Here is a 19,738-nt window from a genome sequence, read left to right as displayed (position 1 = left end):
ATTTGCAAACTGTACAAAAGCCTTAAGGCATTTTTTTTCATTCCTTAAACCCAAGTGTTCAATATAACGACTGTGTAAGAACTCTAACGTGGCCAGCCTTGGCAAGGTGATGTCATCAGGTAACCGCAGTTGAACCTTCGCCATCCACATTTGCTTCATTATTGTTTAGGTTAACGCTTCTTTTCACACATTTTATTTCTAATCGATAACTCTACTGTTTAGAGAGAGCAAATATGTTTTAAGAAGAATATTTATAACAAAACTAGTCGAATCCCTACAGTGCTTCACACTTGAACATAATTAATCGTTTATTATTCAGCTCACAAGAACATGATTGATTGCTTACGAACTGACTTACATTCACACAGGTCATTTTTAAAATTCGCAAAAAAATGTCTTCCAAGTAAACTGATCACACTCGCGATAGCACACTCTAAATCTGCATTAGCTGCTGCTTTCTGCACTGTCTTGATCAACGTCTGAAGCGATACTGAGAGCATGATGATTTTTATTGAAAAAGTATTTTGAGAGAACTGGCTAATCATTAAGGAATTTTACATAAACGAAGGTAAGAATCACACGTTCTACAATAAACACCGCGAAGCTCAGCTGAGCAATTCTCTCAGATTTCGGTCATTCAATCTTTTTGTATTTTTAATCCGGCTGAAACTTTTATGGTGCTTTCGGTATGCCCAAAGAAGCAATTTTTCATCATTAGTTTGTCCATATAATTTCCCATACAAATTTGGCAGCCGTCCATACAAAAATGATGTATGAAAATTCAAAAATCTGTATCTTTTGAAGGAATTTTTTGATCGATTGGGTATCTTCGGCAAAGTTGTAGGTATGGATAAGACTACACTGATAAAAAATGATAAACGGCAAATAAAAATTTGGTTATTTTTCATTTAACTTTTCGTCACTAAAATTTGATTTGCAAAAAAATCAAACCACCCACATTAACGACCCCCGGGTCTTTTGTCGGGAACCGTGGTGTGGGGATAAGCGTGATTGCCTCTCACCCAGTCGCCCTGGGTTCGATCCCAGACGGTCCCGGTGGCATTTTTCGAGTCGAGATTTGCCTGATCACGCCTTCCGTCGGACGGGGAAGTAAATTTTGGCCCCGGACTAACCTAAAGGTTAGGTCGTTAGCTCAGTCCAGGTGTAGGAGTCGTTTCCCTGGGTCCTGCCTCGGTGGAGTCGCTGGTAGGCAGTTGGACTAACAATCCAAAGGTCGTCAGTTCGAATCCCGGGGTGGATGGAAGCTTAGGTGTAAAAGAGGTTTGCAATTGCCTCAACGTTCAAGCCATCGAACACCTAGTTTCAGTAGGAATCTCGCAATCGAGAACGCCAATGCAAAGCTGTAGAGCGAATTATTTGATTTGATTTTGATAAAAATACAAAAATTAAAATAAAAAGAAGACTGATTTCGTAGAGAATTGTTCAGCTATTGATTGAGAGTTCTTTTTATCGTACAATCTCAATATATAAGCAGCTTCCTTTTGTGATGACGCGTGAAGAAGAGCGTGTGATTCAGCCAGCATGATGTTATGGTCGTCTACAAAAAATACAGGTAACTTGAAGTTGGAATTGAATCATTATAGCATATAATCTTGACAAAACCAGCGAGTGATGTACGAGTTAGCCACTTGAATGCCGGCTCCATGCAAATGGGCACATCTCTGAAAACTGTTTCGCATGAAATCTTTAGTTTGAAATGAGACAAAAGCATGCTACCACTGACGTCTTTTGATTTTACTACTTTTTTTTATTTTACATTTGATCAACCATTTTGATAACTTTCAATACTCAATGTGATACAAGAACGTTTGTGCCAACTAATATAGTTTTTATCTGATACCTGATACCGAATTCAACAGTCATAAGATGTACAAAAAATCTAATTCCACATACTTATGTACAAGCACCTATCAAATTGAACATGGCCTTCGCAGGTCAATCTGTAATAGGGTAAAGGGGAAATGACTGAATTATAATTGTATATTTAAGCCCACTCAAAAAAAAACACTTTATCATGCAATTCTGTGAGAGGAGTAAGGACTTTAAAATATCCACAGAAAAATGTTGTTTATAATCAGATTTCAAACTTCATTTGAAATTACCCCACAATCGAAGCTGGAGGAACCAGCTTTGTACAGTGTCTTGCGAACCTTCGTGGTGAACGGACACTAGAGCTGCGGTATTTTTTACTACCTAAGCTCAACGTTATTTCAAACAAAATTCACAGTCTTTTTAAATACTACCTGAGTTATTTTCCCAAATTCTAAACAGTCTTTTCAAGACTAACCCCACCTGAAATTTTGTTGTATTTTACAAACGAAGCCATCTTTTTAAGAGAACTTTGCTTGCAAAATGCGTCAAAACAAAGGTAAACGCAAATCTTCTGAAGATTTGGTCGTTACGTCGGTGAAGCGTTTGAACGCTAAGCCGGCTAACGGAAACAGAAAAAGAAAACAGCCTCATCCGAGGTCTGATTCTGATTCTGAAAGTGAGGTCAATCCTCCAATTCCATTGGCAAACAGTTTCGGTGTTTTATCCGAAACTGTTGACAAGATCCTTCTCCTCGTACTGAGCCTTCTGCCGTCGAGAAACGAGTAAAGGCTCCGCCAATTGTAGTGACTTCCGTCTCCGATTTGACCAGCTTTCGAACGCAACTGAAGAATTGCAAGGAAACTTGCAATTAGAAAGTTTCGTTCCAGCTTGTCGAAGAGGAGAATGTCGCTTGTTGACGGAATCTTTACAAGATCACCAAACTTTTGTTGGTTATTTGAAAAACCACAAACACAATTTCTACACGTATGAGACCAAGAATGCTCGTCCATTCAAGACGGTCCTGAAAGGTCTCTCCAACGACTTGTCGGTGGATGAGATCAAAAACGAACTTAAGGTGTTGCTTGGCTTTGCCCCATCCCAAGTAATACCAATGAAGAAAAAATCAAACGGGAATATTTCTCGCTTTGGTTTGACTTCACAATTTTATCTGATTCATTTCAACAGAAATGAAATCAACAATTTGAAACTTTTAGACAAAGTTCAGTTTTTGTTCCATGTACGGGTAAAGTGTTTTAAGTTAAAAGTTATTGAATGTTTGGGCATTGAACTTGAAAGTTCTTTTGGGAAAATTATGATTGCAGCTGCATATTTACCATTCCAATGCACTGGGGAAAATAAAAATTATTTCAAAGGGGATTTGAATAAACTTACTCGGCATAGATCTCGATTTTTGATCATCGGTGATTTTAATGCCAAACACCAATCTTGGAATAATTCAAAAGTAAATTCCAATGGTAAAATTCTATTCAGAGATTGCACTTCTGGTCTTTATTCGGTTTTGTATCCGAATGGGCCAACTTGCTTTTCTTCTGTTAGAAATCCATCAACAATTGATTTGGTTTTGACAAATCAAAGTCAGTATTGTGGTCCTTTAGTGACTCATGCTGATTTTGATTCTGATCACCTTCCAGTAACTTTTTCAATTTCTCATGACCCGATCAGACGGAAATAACTTGGCAAGGTCAGTTTTTGATATTGTGAGAAGATCGAAATATGTTATTGGGATGATCGGATTAGTTGTTAAAATAACAAAAATCAATAACAAAGATTTGTTCGAAGAATAACTTAAACTGTTATTATGTTGTTATTGCAATAACAAACCAATAACGTAGAAGGAATCATGAAGGAATAACAAGATTTGTTATTTTGTGCGGAGAGGTGGAGCAGCATAATAACAAAAATTGTTATTAAACTGGTATGTCTCCATAACAAAAAAAGTTATTGTTTATTTGTAATTTGCAAATAAACCTGCAGTTGCCATAACTCCTCTGTACTAGTCAGGGCTGCATAGTCGGGTACCTTCAAGCGACTTTGAAGACAACCTCGACTCCCCTGTTTGAAAAATGTCGCACGTCGTACGAGTTGTCGCACGGTTTTGATTTTACCGTTTCGATATCGATTGGTCGAAAGGACGACAAACGTACGACAAACACTCGACATGCCCGACGTTGTTTTTTCCATCGATTTACCTTCAATTCGATGTCGATTATCGTCGACGCAAACAGTTTGACAGTTCTCTTCAGTTGAACTTGTTCGGACTTGATTGCAACCGAGTCGAACAAATTGTTGTTGGTTTTAGGCTTTGGGAGGATTTTGGCCAGTTTAAAGGTAAGTTGTGTTCTAGATTGAATTACTTTTTCTGCCGGAAAGTTCCGGCCGGAGTGGGCGACAACCGAATCAAATTGTCTTGTATTCCAGATTACGGTCTTCGTGGCAGTATAGGAGGAAGAGGAGGACGGGAAATATGGATTACTCGGCGAGCCATTCCGGAAGACGGGACGGGAAGGAACCAGTTTGCGATCGAGGAAGCCGTTAGTGTTTGGTGTTTTACTTTCCGCCGGAGGTTGCCTCCATATCTAATGGAACTGGTGAGTCATGTTTTAGAAACGATGGAGGAGGTGTGCTGGGAGTGCGATTGGACGATCGAAATTAAAAATTAGATGAACATCACAAATTCTTAACTTTTTAATCCAATAATGCTTAAAAAAAACTTCAACGCTGATTTGATTTGATAATTGTAAAATTAAATTATAAAGTTTTTCATTCTTAATTTAAAATTCTAGCATTCCAGAACTTAAGAATGCAAGAAATGAAAATTCTAAATTCATTTAATTTCTTGATATTGTGCAAATTGTTAATATTCTTAAATTATACAATTCATTAATTTAAAATTCTCAAAGTCTTCAAATATAAAAAAAAAACTCTAAAATATGAAAATTTTAAAATTGACAATAATTTAAATATTAAAATTCCCTAATTCTTAAATACAAAATTTTTCAATTCATAAATACTAAAAATCTAACATTATAAAGTTCATAAATTCCCAAAACGTTAGTCGCACGAGTTGAAATTTTGAATTTTAAAATTCTAAAATTATATGTTCTAAAATTCCAAAATTGTAAATTCTAAAAATGCTAAAATTCAAATAATTTATATTTTAAATAAAAATTATCAAAAATTCTATTTGTTATAAATTCTACGCATTTTAAAAATTAGTAAGTTTCTTAAAATTCTAAAAATTAAAAAAATCTTTTTTTTTTTTGCACATCTTAAATTTTTGATAATTTTAAATAAAACAAATTTAAAAAATTCTAAAAATTTAAAAAAAATCAAAAAAAAATACAAAAATTTTACAAAATATATTTTTGAAATTTAAAAAATGTTTAAGTTTTTATTTCTTTTAAATATTTTAAACTTTTAAAATTCTTTTGAAAAATCTAAAATTCTTAAATTTTAAAATTTGAAAAATTTAAAATCTATTAACTTTTGTAATTTTTTTTGGTCTAATGAAAATAGGAGTTAAAAATATCACGAATTGAAGTAAATGATTTTGGTATTGAGGTACTCTCAATTTTAATATTCAGAAAATTAGAATTTTAGAATTTTAGAATTTTAAATTTTAAATTTTAAATTTTAGAATTTTAGAATTTTAAATTTAAAATTTTAGAATTTTAGAATTTTAGAATTTTAAATTTTAGAATTTTAGATTTTAGATTGTAGAATTGTAAATTTAGAATTTTAAATTTTAGAATTTTAGATTTGAAATTTTAGAATTTGAAATTTTAGAATTTGAGAATTTTAGAAATCAAATTTTAGAATTTTAAATTTTAAATTTTAAATTTTAGAATTTTAAATTTTAAATTTTAAATTTTAGAATTTTAAATTTTAGAATTTTAGAATTTTAAATTTTAAATTTTAGAATTTTAAATTTTAAATTTTAAATTTTAAATTTTAAATTTTAGAATTTTAGAATTTGAATTTTAAATTTTAAATTTTAAATTTTAGAATTTTAAATTTTAGAATTTTAAATTTTAAATTTTAGAATTTTAAATTTTAAATTTTAAATTTTAAATTTTAGAATTTTAAATTTTAAATTTTAAATTTTAAATTTTAGATTTTAAATTTTAAATTTTAAATTTTAAATTTTAGAATTTTAGAATTTTAGAATTTTAAATTTTAAATTTTAGAATTTTAAATTTTAGAATTTAAATTTTAAATTTTAAATTTTAGAATTTTAGAATTTTAAAATTTAAATTTTAAATTTTAAATTTTAGAATTTTAAATTTTAGAATTTTAAATTTTAAATCTTTAAATTTAGAATTTTAAATTTTAGAATTTTAGAATTTTAGAATTTTAAATTTTAGAATTTTAGAATTTTAAAATTTTAGAATTTTAAATTTTAAATTTTAAATTTTAAATTTTGGAATTTAAATTTTAAATTTTAAATTTTAAATTTTAAATTTTAAATTTTAGAATTTTAGAATTTTAGAATTTTAAATTTTAAATTTTAAATTTAGAATTTTAGAATCTTAAATTTTAAATTTTAGAATTTTAGAATTTTAGATTTTAGAATTTTAAATTTTAGAATTTTAAATTTTAAATTTTAGAATTTTAAATTTTAGAATTTTAAATTTTAAATTTTAGAATTTTAAATTTTAGAATTTTAAATTTTAAATTTTAAATTTTAAATTTTAGAATTTTAGAATTTTAGAATTTAGAATTTTAAATTTTAAATTTTAGAATTTTAGAATTTTAAATTTTAAATTTTAGAATTTTAGAATTTTAGATTTTAGATTTTAGAATTTTAAATTTTAAATTTTAGAAGAATTTTAAAATTTTAGAATTTAGAATTTTAGAATTTTAAATTTTAAATTTTAAATTTTAAATTTTAAATTTTAGAATTTTAAATTTTAGAATTTTAAATTTTAAATTTTAAATTTTAGAATTTTAAATTTTAGAATTTTAAATTTCAAATTTTAAATTTCAGAATTTTAAATTTTAGAATTTTAGAATTTTAGATTTTAGAATTTTAAATTTTAAATTTTAGAATTTTAAATTTTAGAATTTTAAATTTTAGAATTTTAGAATTTTAGAATTTTAGAATTTTAAATTTTAAATTTTAAATTTTAGAATTTTAGAATTTTAAATTTTAAATTTTAGAATTTTAGAATTTTAAATTTTAGAATTTTAAATTTAAAATTTTAGAATTTTAGAATTTTAGAATTTTAAAATTTTAGAATTTTAAATTTTAGAATTTTAGAATTTTAGAATTTTAGATTTTAAATTTTAGAATTTTAGAATTTTAAATTTTAGAATTTTAAATTTTAGAATTTTAGAAATTTAAATTTTAAATTTGATGATAATGATGCTGAAATTTGTAAACGTTTGATCATTAGATATTTTTAGAATTCTCAAATTTGGTACAATTTTTAAATAATAATAATATTGTCGGATTTTTAATTATTTGCAGTAATTTGAGTTTTATACGTTTTAAATTTAAATTTTAAGATGTCTTCAATTAGAATTCTTTAAAAAAAAACCAATGCGCCATGGGTTTTCTATGTACATAGGGCATTTTGTAAAAGTAAGCGAGAATAAATAAATTTAGTTTTTCTTTTATAGTTACAAAATATTTGAATATTACATATTTGAAATTGTATTGTTTTGAAATTTTATTATTATTATTATTGAATTCTGAATTTAATTTATAAATTCTTGCCAATTGTTGATTGATGTTATATTTTTCAGGCAACAAACATATTCTGATCTGATCCTGCCGGAAACCATGCGTCCCCGTGTGGTCCCGCGTGGCTTCCGTAGAACCCAAGGAAGCAGCCTCTCGTACTCCGGTAAACATCAATCCGTCGGAGGTTCAAGATCGTCGCCAAGGTGTCGCATCCGAGTTTTGATCAGCGCGTCGAGGAGCAAAAGTCCAACACGGCCAAGATGCTGCCACGGTCGCCTCCAACATCCAAGCCGGAAGCTGCGGTCAAGGCAAATCCCGAAGGAAGCAAAGTTGGAGAAGAATCGGCGATCCGCAAGTGAAATTAAGTGAACAAGTAAATATTTTTGTGAAATTTTGACAGTTGAAATAAAAAAAAAACAATAAAAAAAACAACAGTTTTTTTCAACTGCAACATAACCTAAAAATCCGAAATGACAGCACACGACAATAGCACGACATTCTAAATAACAAAACCGTGCGACGTCGGTCGAATGTCGTACGACAATGTCGTACAATTTCGATCATCGATCGCACGACAAATACGACATTTTGGTGCAAAAACGTATGACATTCGCGCGAAAGTCGCACGACATTGTCGAGTGACGTCGTACAATTGCACGGACGACAAACGACAGACGTCTGACGGACTTTTCAGTCAGGGTCTGGATGCAGGACATGACGTCAACGCCGACTTCAGCACTCCAAAAATACCCGACTTCACCGATTCCGACTCCAAGTAAAAGTTGCTGAAAATTTGCTGAATCCAATGCCGTCTCCGAGGTCTCACTCCAGCTCGAACTTCAACGTCAGCTCCGACTTCCTGGCTCTGGGAAAATAAAAACAGTTTTTGTTATTCAGACTTCAAAAATTCTCAATAAATAAATCAATTCCGTTCAGGAATATAACAAAATTTAAAAAAAAACTCTCAAAAGTTAATTTTATCGGATTAATTTTAGCTTGAAACCCAATTTCTGTTTTTGTTATTCACACTTCAAAAATTCAATAAATAAATCAAATCCGTTAGGGAATATAACAAAATTAAAAAAATGAACTCTCAAAAGTTAATTTTATCGGGTTAATTTTAGCTTGAAACCCAATTTCATGGTGAAATAAATGACCCCGATGAAATTGGTCAAAATTATTTCATAGTTCTAGCCAATTTTAGTAAAATCCCTTAGGGGGTATATCAAATAATTAAAAAAAATCAACTTTCAAAATTTCAACTTTTCAGAATAATTTCAGCTAAAGGACCCCATTTCATGGCCAAAATAATGATTCGGCCGAAATTGGTCAAAATTATCCCATAGTTCTAGCCAATTTTAGCAATGTCCCTTAGGGGGTATATCAAATAATAAAAAAATGAACTTTCAAAATTTCAACTTTTTAGAATAATTTTAGCTTAATGACCCCATTTCATGGCCAAAATAATGACCCCGACGAAATTGGTCAAAATTATCCCATAGTTCTAGCCAATTTTTGCAAAGTCCCTTAGGGGGTATATCAAATAATTAAAAAAATCAACTTTAAAAATTTAAACTTTTGAGAATAATTTTAGCTTAAGGACCCCATTTCATGGAAAAATAATGACCCTGACGAAATTGGTCAATATTATTCCATAGTTCTAACCATTTTGAACAAAGTCCCTTATGGGTATATCAAATAATTTAAAATATCAACTTTCAAATTTTCAACTTTTTCAGAATAATTTCAGCTTAAGGACCCAATTTCATGGCCAAAATAATGGTCAAAATTATACCATAGTTTTAGCCAATTTAAGCAAAGTCCCTTAGGGGGTAGAAACCTTAGAAACTTTTCCATTTGTGCGATATATGGTAATTTTATTTCTAAGTCCGTATACCGAACGAATAACAAATTTTGTTATCAGGAGAGTTTTTGAAATGTATAACATTTCCTCTTATTAGCGTGTTATTACACATTTTCAATGTAATATCACTTCAATACCAATTCTTGTTATTTTATCAGAAACTGTTATTATTTTTCTTCTTGAAGTTGAACTTCAGGATAAAATAATAACACTTTTGTTATTTTAACAAGATTTGTTATTGAAATATTATTAATTTTGTTATTACCGTCTGCCCGGGGAAGCAGTTACCAGACCCAATAGTTCTGTGTTTAATTACCACAAAGCTAATTGGGACCGGTATCAGCATCATATTGAGAATAATTCAAATCATGATTTTGTTTTAGAAACCAAAGCTGATATTGATTCAGCCTTTGAATCTTTAACTAATGCAATTTTGGATGCTAGGAATATTGCTATTCCTAAAGTCCAAGTCAAATTTGATTCTCCCATTATTGATGACGATCTTCAGCTTCTGATTCGTCTGAAAAATGTTCGTAGAAGACAGTATCAACGTTCTCGTGATCCTGCACTGAAGCGAATTCAAAAAGATTTGCAAAAGGTTATTGACCACAAATTCACTCTCCTGCGAAATGAAAAGTTCGCAAGAGATGTCGAACAAATTAAATCTTATTCCAAACCTTTTTGGAAACTTTCAATGGTTCTTAAGAAACCTCAAAAACCAATCCCTTCTTTAAAAGATGGTGATAATATTCTATTAACTAATGGGGAGAAAGCTCAAAAACTTGCTCAGCAGTTTGAGAGTGCTCATAATTTCAACTTGAATGTTTTGAGTCCTATTGAAGATCAAATTTCAATAGAATTTCAGAATATTGTTGAACAAGAGTTTTCATCAGATGATGTTTTTAATACGGATCTGAATGAAATAAAATCTATTATCAAAAAATTTAAAAATATGAAAGCCCCTGGTGAGGATGGCATTTTACATTTTAATTATAAAATTACCTGAAGCAACTTAAAGTAGCTTGGTCAAAATTTGCAACAAATGTTTCATCTATTAGTAAATTATTCGAAAGAATAATTCTTAATAGAATGATGACGCACATTAACGAAAATTCAATTTTCGCTGATGAGCAGTTTGGATTTCGCCTTGGGCATTCAACTACTCATCAGTTGTTGAGAGTTTCAAATTTGATTCGAAGCAACAAATCTGAGGGCTATTCTACTGGCGCTGCTCTTCTAGACATAGAAAAAGCATTTGACAGTGTTTGGCATAAAGGATTGATTGCGAAATTGAAAAGGTTTAATTTTCCGATTTATATCGTGAAAATTATTCAAAATTATTTGACGGATCGTACTCTGCAGGTATGTTATCAGAACAGCAAATCTGATCAACTACCTGTACGTGCTGGCGTTTCTCAAGGAAGCATTTTGGGTCCAATTTTATATAATATTTTTACTTCTGACTTACCTGATTTGCCCCCAGGATGTCAGAAATCACTTTTTTGCTGATGATACAAGCATCTCCGCCAAAGGTAGAAGCCTTCGTGTCATCACAAGAAGATTACAAAAAAGCTTGGATATTTTCAATTTTTATTTGAAAGAATGGAAAATTACTCCAAATGCTGCAAAAACTCAACTTATCATTTTCCCTCACAAACCAAGGGCTGATTTTCTTAAACCAAAAAGTCATCACATTATAAAGATGAATGAGGTAAATTTAAAGTTGGAGGATCAAGTGAAATATCTTGGACTTGCTTTTGACAAAAACCTTACTTACAAGGATCACATTGAAAGTATCCAGGTTAAATGTAACAAATATATTAAATGTTTGTATCCACTTATAAACAGGAATTCTAGACTTTGTCTCAAGAATAAACTGTTAATTTATAAACAAATTTTCAGACCTGCCATGCTTTATGTTGTGCCGTTCTGGACAAGCTGTTGTTTAACCAGGAAGAAAAACTTCAGAGGATTCAGAACAAAATTCTGAAAATGATTCTGAAACTTCCTCCCTGGTTCAGCACCAGTGAACTTCATCAATTAGCCGAAGTTGACACTTTGGATGTTATGTCCAATAAGATAATTGATGCATTTCGACAAAAATCATTGCAGTCTTTAGCTGCATTGATCCGCTCTTTATATAGTTTATAAGTAAGTTTTAAGGTATCCCTTTTCCCTTTTGTACATGTAGGACCTCATACATTTGAAATCACTGAATAGCGAAAGCTACAATATTTCATGAATAAATGAAAGTTGCTAGTATTTAAAATTGAGGTGAAAAGTCATCAATTGTGATTGGACACTCAATAAAATTTTAACTGAATGAATATACATGGAAAAGAAAAACTGAAAAAAAGAAAAAAAAGAACCAGCTTTGTACATTTTTTCATGAAAATGCATAAATATACTGCCCGGATACAATTTGCCTTGCAAATCTTAGAAATTACATTAATAAGCTAATTATTACCCATTATGTTCCCAACATTATTTTTTCTATCCTCTGCTATATCTCACAATTACATTTAAAAAATCGAAGCTATCCGGTTGTACAGAACAGTTTGCAGAAAAAGTTCCATAAAATAAAAATCGAATTTTCCAAAAATTCTGGATTTAAATTATTTCCTTTCACAAGATGAACGCCGCCTAGGGGAAATATACCCTTTCTCGGCCCATTTAAAAATGTGATCATGAATCACAGTTTCATAAAGTGTTTTTGACTATTTCGAAGTAAAAGACTATTTCAAAGAAAGCAAGCAACTCTCTATTGCTTGCTCACTGAAAATGTTGTCCCCTTGAGTTGAGCCTGCGCCGGAATTTTGTTGGTCGGTGTTCATCAGGTTAAAGAGAATCAAATCCAGAAGAGAGGGGATTTCTTGTGGCCCGTATACGGTCTATAGACCCATTTTGAATGATCATGTTAATGTGTCTTTTGATCATTTATAAAATGATTTTTATATATCAGCAATTCCATTTCAAAAGAGCCTAAACCGAAAAAAAGTTCTCCGATCGGGCTCAAAATTTTTCTGGGGGTTCCTTGGCCAAAATAATTAGACCCGTATTTTTGTTTGGCCATTAGGGTGACCTACATCGTGCTAGGGTGGTTCGAAAAATGGCAATTTTCGTCATTTTTCGCAAAAACCACTTTTTTCGAAAAATTATATCTCCGCGCCATTTCATCCGATTTTAGCTGTCTTAGACGCAAAAGAAAGGTGATGAGTTTGGCTATTTGGGAAAAATAGTAAGAAGTTCCAAAATCTAGCTTAACTATTGAAAAAGTCATATGAAAACTAAAAATGGCGTTTTGCCCGTGCCTGGACCAAAGAGCCTATGTCTGAAAATATTTTTATCGGATTCCTCGGAAAATTCACATTTATTATCAAAAATTGGCGATGTCGAACCGTACGTTTCGGAGATATGATTTTTGAAAATAAAAGTGCAGGTGGTTATGTTCTTTTTCTTTTTTTTTTTTTTTTTTTTTTTTTTTTTTTTAATACCGAATTTCGCACTTCACAGCATTGCTTGCCGGAAACATTCACCTACCCTTATAAAGGGTTAGGCTCAGTCGTGGGATTTACTGTGGGTGCAATTCTAATAGGCAGATCCCAGTGAGCTAAGCTCTTTTAAGGGATAGTTTGCCTTTAAGACTACACTTAAACTATTAAACATATAACAAGTGTGATGGCGGATTTGTTGTGATGTTGGGTAGCGGTCGGTGATCGATCGCTGGCGGTGGGCGGTTGGCGGTGGGCGATGGGCGGGTGGCGGTGGGCGATGGGCGGGTGGCAGTGGGCGATGGGCGGGTGGCGGTGGGCGATGGGCGGCTTGCGGTGGGTGGCGGCGGGTGGCGGCGGGCGGGCGGTGGCGGAAACGAGAAAGCATATATTTATTTTAGTGTGAGCTTCTTGGAAGGTAGTGTAACACTTTTGATTTGAAGAGCGCGCGTAAGGATTTTTTAAATTGGATCAGCGTGGGTGATGCTTTACAGGGTGGTGGGAGGTCGTTGTACAGCTTACTTCCGATGTGTGCAATCTTCTTTCGGCCAAATTCTGTTCGAGCTCTGACCAGGTAGAAGTGTCCAGCTTGTCTACTGGCACGGCCTGTGTGCATCCTTTGCAATACCAGGCTGATGTCAGGAGAGTTAATGTTTTTCCGAATGTGCATTAGCATTTGGAACTCGTGCATTGCTCGAACGGGGAGTATGGAATCGTTTGGGTCGTTGTACAACAGACGGGTGGGATAGAGGAAAGGTTTGCGGAGCACAATTTTGAGACATCTGTTTTGGATAACTTGCAATTTTGAAGACACGACTCTTGGGCATGTCCCCAGTTGGCGATGAGGTATTGCAATCTAGAGTGGATCATTGCAAAGTACAGCTTTTTCAGTGCAGACGTCGGCAGGAACGATGAGGTTTTCCGAAGTATTCCGCAAAATGAAGACAGCTTCCGCTTCAGTAGATCCACATGTGCTGACCAGCTCATCGTGCTGTCCAGCGTTAGACCGAGGAATTCGAAGCTAAATACTTCCTCGACTACTCGGTTGCAGACTACAACAGGATCATGCACAGGGATGGGAATCCAGGGCGAGTGGATCAGCATAAACTTGGTTTTGTTAGGTTCATTGACAGAAGGTTGGTGCAGAAGTAGTCATTCAGTAGCTCAAGGTCCACTTTAATCCTGTGCTGCAACGACTCGACTACTGCAGCATACTTTCCACCAACACCGTTGTAGAAGATCGATGTGTCGTCGGCGAACAAGCGTACCTCACCGGTAAGGCCCAGTGACGGGAGGTCGTTTATGAAGAGCAGAAACAAGATTGGTCCTAGGTTGCTTCCTTGGGGCACTCCGGTTGTCACAGGACCATACTGACTCCGAGATTCACCAATAGTCACAAATTGGGATCTGTTGTCCAGGTAGCTTTGGATTAGGGATAAGGCAATTCCTCGTATGCCGTACATCTCTAGCTTCTTCAGCAGCAGGTTGTGGTCGATCGTGTCGAATGCTTTTTAAATCAATGAAAAGAGCGCCAACTACATTCCGGCTGTCCAAGGCATCGTAGATACTTTCCACTAGGTCACACGATGCTGTGAGGGTGCTCATTCCTTGCCTAAATCCGTACTGGTGCTTGTAGATCAGTCCGTGCTTGTTAGCAAAACCAACAAGTCTGCAAACTATCAGTTTCTCGATAATTTTGTCAAGAACTGACAAACATGAGATGGGTCGATAGTTACTAGGGTTCTTTAAATCGCCAGATTTGTGGATTGGCGTGACTCTGGCAACCTTCAAGCAATCTGGGTATGCTCCTGTATCAACGATTTCATTGAAGATATCGGACAGCAGGGCCGCAAACACATTAAAGTGTTGCTTGACAAAAGTAACAGGAATGTTGTCGTACCCAGCGGATTTTTTGGAGTCTAGACCGTTAATCAAAATTGTCGTTTCAGCAACAGTTGCAGGATGTAGAAAGATGGAGAATCGGTGTCTACGTAGGGTTCCAAATCTGTAGATGTCGCGGTCACTATTCAGGGTAGCGGCCAGTTCAGGTCCAATGTTGCAGAAGAATTTGTTGAAAGATTGACATATTTCAGTCAAATCTGAAACCACCTTTCCATCAACAAGTAGCTCTTTCGGTTGAGATCGGCTGCGCTGCTTCCCTAGTACATCGTTGATTACCCTCCAAGCAGATTTTTGGTCACATCCAGAGAGGAGACGTTCATAGTAGTTCCGCTTAGCAGCTTCCTTCTCTTTTTGTAGCTTTTTGGACACGTGGGCCAACAGGTCTACTAGCCGTGGGTCGTCGCTGTTTCGTCGCTGCTTTTTCAGTGTTTTATCCTTGATTTGGATCAGCTTCCAGACATTGAAAGTCATCCATGGACAGTTACCTTTCACCTTCGCCTTTATCGTTACTGTTTTCGTGCATTGCTCTTTGATCAAGTTATAACTGTTCATCACGAACAGAAGTTTCTCGTTTGCAGTCAGGTGTGGAGACAGCCCTGCCAGGGACTCAGTGAACTGTTGGTTTAGCCGTGCGTGGTCGACGATGTCCTTGTGGAAGGTCTGCTTCACCAGCTCGCAGGAATACTTGAATGAGGTTGCGATCCAGTTGTGATCACTCAGATCATTGCAGATGGTTTCATTGAAGACACCGTCTGCAAGATGTTCGCTGCATACCACGTGGTCAAGCACGTTGCCGCTGGCTGGCCTGGTTACCGATGTATTGGTTACTACCATGTTGAGAGATGATAGCAAGCGGAATATTCACAGACCACGTTGTTTGTGACGATGTTTATAGGGATGTTCATGTCACCAAGCACGATGCATTCCTGGTTGTTGGGATTGGCTGAAAGTATTTGTTCAAGTTCAGAAAGGAAACGAGCTGCTTCAAACGCTGGTGGTCTATAGATCGCGTGAATGTTCAAGTGTTTACCCCGAGAATAGAGTTGAAGATGAATGTGATGAAGACCAGCCAGGACTCGGTTCTCCCGGACTTCTACATTCAGATCTGCTAAGCAAAAGACAGCCAATCCTCCACCAGCTTCTTTTCTACACGAGAAGCTTCTGTACCCAGACAAGTTGTACAAACTTGTACGATCATCCTTCAGCATGGTTTCGCCTAGTACAATAATGTCGATGCGTTTCCCGAGGCGTTGAAGCAGTTCACCCACACAGTCAAACTTTGATAGTTGATTGATGCCTCGAATGTTTAGTTGAATGATGTTTAAGGAAGAGACAGGAGATATTTTTATTTTTAATCCAATCTTCGATACAGGCAAAACTAGAGTTACAATTTGTAAACATTTTATAAAACAAAATAATAGAACAAAATGCTCTGCAGTTGATCCGCCGTCCAAACTGCGTATTACAGCTGCTTTTGCTGCTTCGGAGCCGGTGCGCCGTTTAACGACAGCATGGTGGAGTTCAACAGCGATCCATCGAGAGGGCGTTTGGGGTGCTGGTGCTGGAGTTTCTGAAGGTCCTTGGCGTTCCGAATTTTTTCCACCTTCGAGTTGTCGGTGGCCCTCACGAGGATAACCCCATCGCGACCAGGCCAGACGAACTTCAAATCAGCTGCTTCCTGGACCACCCTCGCCTGCTTCAGCAACGTCATTCCAAACGACGTCAATTCGTCGCGGAGGATGATTCTGCTGCCTCCTGTGCCAGTGTTGTTGGAGCCGATTGTTGATGAGAGGAGTAGACCGTGGCATTTCTTCTTGGCGAAGAGTTCTTCTTTGTAGCTTGTGTCGGAAAAGATCACCTTTATCGGGACCGGTTTGCCAGTCTGCTCCCCGTCCTTCGATACCAGCCGCTTCGTTTCGACGATAGCATCTTCGGGCAGCGTACATTTCACCGCCAGGGCGATATCAGCGATCACCTTCTTTAAATCCTCATCTTTGGAAGATGGAACTCCTAGGATGACGGCGTGTGTGGCGAGGGCAGCACGATTGAGTTGATCAAGCTGCTTTTCCAGGTCAGTGATTGTTTCATTAACTGCGAACTGTTCCTCTTGCAAAACTGCGACATCGTTCTTCAGCAGCTGTTGATCCTCTTTGATGGCCTGCATCTCGTTCAGCAGTGTGTCGACCTTTTCAGCGAACGAGTTGTGCGTGCGTTGAAGCTCCCCAATGGTGTCCTGTACCTTTCGCAGTTCAGCGGAGGTGCCACGAACCTCGGCGAGCACCTTCCCGATTTCCTCCATAATTTGGTTCTCCATCCCAGAACTCGTATGCGACGAAAGCTTAGCACAATCCAGCGAGCAAAAATACTTTTTTGCGCGCAGTTTTTCGGCAGCTACTCCGTACACCTTTTTACAGCTCAGATGCTCACACTTCATACAGTAGTGACACAGGACAATTTTGTTTTGGTCGTTCTCTTCTGTGTTACATGTAGCACACAGGAATGCACTATTCTTCATGGTGGTAGTGTCGAGTGTGGACGCGGTAGAATGACGAAGTAGATATTGACAGAGAAGACGGCGATCTAGTACTGCACAAGCAATGTGGAATTAGTACATATACATTTGACTGATCAGATGCACGAATAAAAACAGTAAAGAGGCGGGTGAGATTTCCGAGTAATGGCGACTAATTACCAACTTTCGGAGAAATTAGAAACGAGTTCACCTTTTTGTCCGGGCAGGGCTGGTTTGGATAACGCTTGGTCCGAGAGATATCAGCGGTCTCCTTCTTTTGGTCACTGTCGTGGTCTGCTCTGGCGCGAAGTTCCGCAATAAGATAACTTTACTGTCCGCAGCTCGGGAACACACCTCCAGCCGTCTTTGTTTGTGACAAGGTTTTTTTGTTCTACATGACCAATAAGACAAAGAACTTTGTACAAAACTCTAAAAAATCATTCTATTGTTTTTTATATTTTTAATTCTTTGCCAATTTATTTAATCCTTGATAATTAATACTACACCCAAAATTCAGAGTCGAGATAATCGTTCTCTCAAAATTTATTGAGGGCTCAGTGCCAAAATCGATAGAATGATTGTACCAACTCACACCATCATAACAAATGAGTTCATTCGTTAGTTGAAATCTCCAACAAGTGTCATACATCGACTTCTGACTTCTCCTTGGTCACCAAGCTGTGGTGGCCGAGGCTGCTAAGTCATTGGATTGGTTTGTCAAAGGTCTCTGGTTCGATTCCCGTTGTCGACACTTTTGGTTTTTTGTTTGACGGATGAACTTTTTTTTGCAAATGAACCTCGAGAGAATAGTTCTATCGCCCATCTCGAGCTGTGTTCTCTGCGTCCGTGAATGGTACCACTATTCTCTCGACTCGAGACCATCATTCTCTCGGACTAGCGCTGCCAGTTTTGGGTGTAATTTAATGTCTTCAATCATTGACATCTCTGTGAAAATAAATTGCCAGAAAACGAAACTATTGCCAAAACAAGTATGGTTCGGAAAATGTTTATCCCAGAAAAAACCGCATCCGGAAATCATGGACCTTACAACCACTATCGAAATGGCAAATTTCATGTCCAGTCTCAAAAACGACATTGCCTCAAGTCGCATGGTTCGATAAATGTCCCCGGTAGAACCTTCCCTCAGGGCAATGGCCACTCCGGTTGTGGCCAATCCTGTCAAAATGGCCATTTACATTACCAGTATCAAAAACCATGAATTTTGATACCCATATTGCCCCAAGTCGCATGGTTCAATAAATGTCCCCCCGGTAGAACCTTCCCCAGAGCACTGGCCACTCCAGGTGTGACCAATCCTGTCAAAATGGCCATTTTCATTACCAGTATCAAAAACCATGAATTTTGATAACAATATTGCCACAAGTCGCATGGTTCGATAAAAGTCCCCGGTCGAACCTTTCCTCAGGGCATTGGCCACTCCGGGTGTGGCCAATCCTGTCAAAATGGCCATTTTCATTACCAGTATCAAAAACCATGAATTTTGATACCCATATTGCCCCAAGTCGCATGGTTCGATAAATGTCCTCCCGAGAGAACCTCCCTGGGGCACCGGCCTCCAGGTTGTGGCCAATCCAAAATGGCCATTTTCATTACCAGTATCAAAAACCATGAATTTTTATACCCATATTGCCCGAAATCGCATGGTTCGGAGTGGCCAGTGCCCTGGGGAAGGTTCTACCGGGGACATTAATCGAACCATACGGCTTGGCAATATTGGTATCAAAATTCATGGTTTTTAAACTGTCAATAAAATGGCCATTTTAACCGGATTGACCACACCCGGAGTGGCCAGTGCCGGGAAGGTTCTACCGGGGACATTAATCGAACTATACGACTTGGGGCAATATGGGTATCAAAATTCATGGTTTTGATACTGGTAACCATTTTGACAGGATTGACACCCCAGAGTGGCCAGTGCTCTGGGGAAAGGTTCTACCGGGGACATTTATCGAACCATGCGACTTGGGGCAATATGGGTAAAAATTCATGGTTTTTGAAATAAGGAAAATGGCCATTTGACAGGGGTGGTACAGAAATAACGTATCCAGGAAAGGTTCTACCGAAGGCTTATCGCCGACTTGGGACAATAGGGTATCAAAATTCATGGTTTTGAAACTGGTAATGAAAATGCCATTTTGACCGGATTGACCTCAACCGGGTGGCCATTGCTTGGATCCTACCGATTTACCGAACTATACGACTAGGGGTAATATGGGTAGGCTGATTGATACCCATATTGCATCAAGTCGCATGGTTCGATTAATGTCCCCCTGGTAGAACCTTTCCCAGAGCACTGGCCACTACGGGTGTGGCCAATCCGGTCAAACTGGCCATGTTCATTACCAGTTTCAAAAACCTTGAATTTGGATACCCATATTACCCCAAGTCGTATGGTTCGATTAATGCCC

General features: G+C 36.0%; 1 protein-coding gene across 1 annotated transcript in view; it reads right to left on the bottom strand.

The window, feature by feature from the left end:
* Window positions 1-1,916: 1,916 nt before the first annotated feature.
* The window catches only part of LOC6045520 (cytochrome P450 315a1, mitochondrial), a 93,339-nt gene continuing 75,517 nt past the window's right edge, over window positions 1,917-19,738 (bottom strand). Inside the window, exon 5 of the mRNA XM_038249468.1 lies at window positions 1,917-1,961. Within this exon, the coding sequence (XP_038105396.1) occupies window positions 1,932-1,961 (30 nt within the window). The 3' untranslated portion in view covers window positions 1,917-1,931. The remainder of the gene's footprint in view (window positions 1,962-19,738) is intronic.

The sequence above is a fragment of the Culex quinquefasciatus genome, chromosome 1, assembly GCF_015732765.1.
Source record: "Culex quinquefasciatus strain JHB chromosome 1, VPISU_Cqui_1.0_pri_paternal, whole genome shotgun sequence".
Lineage (NCBI taxonomy): Eukaryota > Metazoa > Arthropoda > Insecta > Diptera > Culicidae > Culex > Culex quinquefasciatus.
This window is presented reverse-complemented; position numbering and strand designations above follow the sequence as displayed.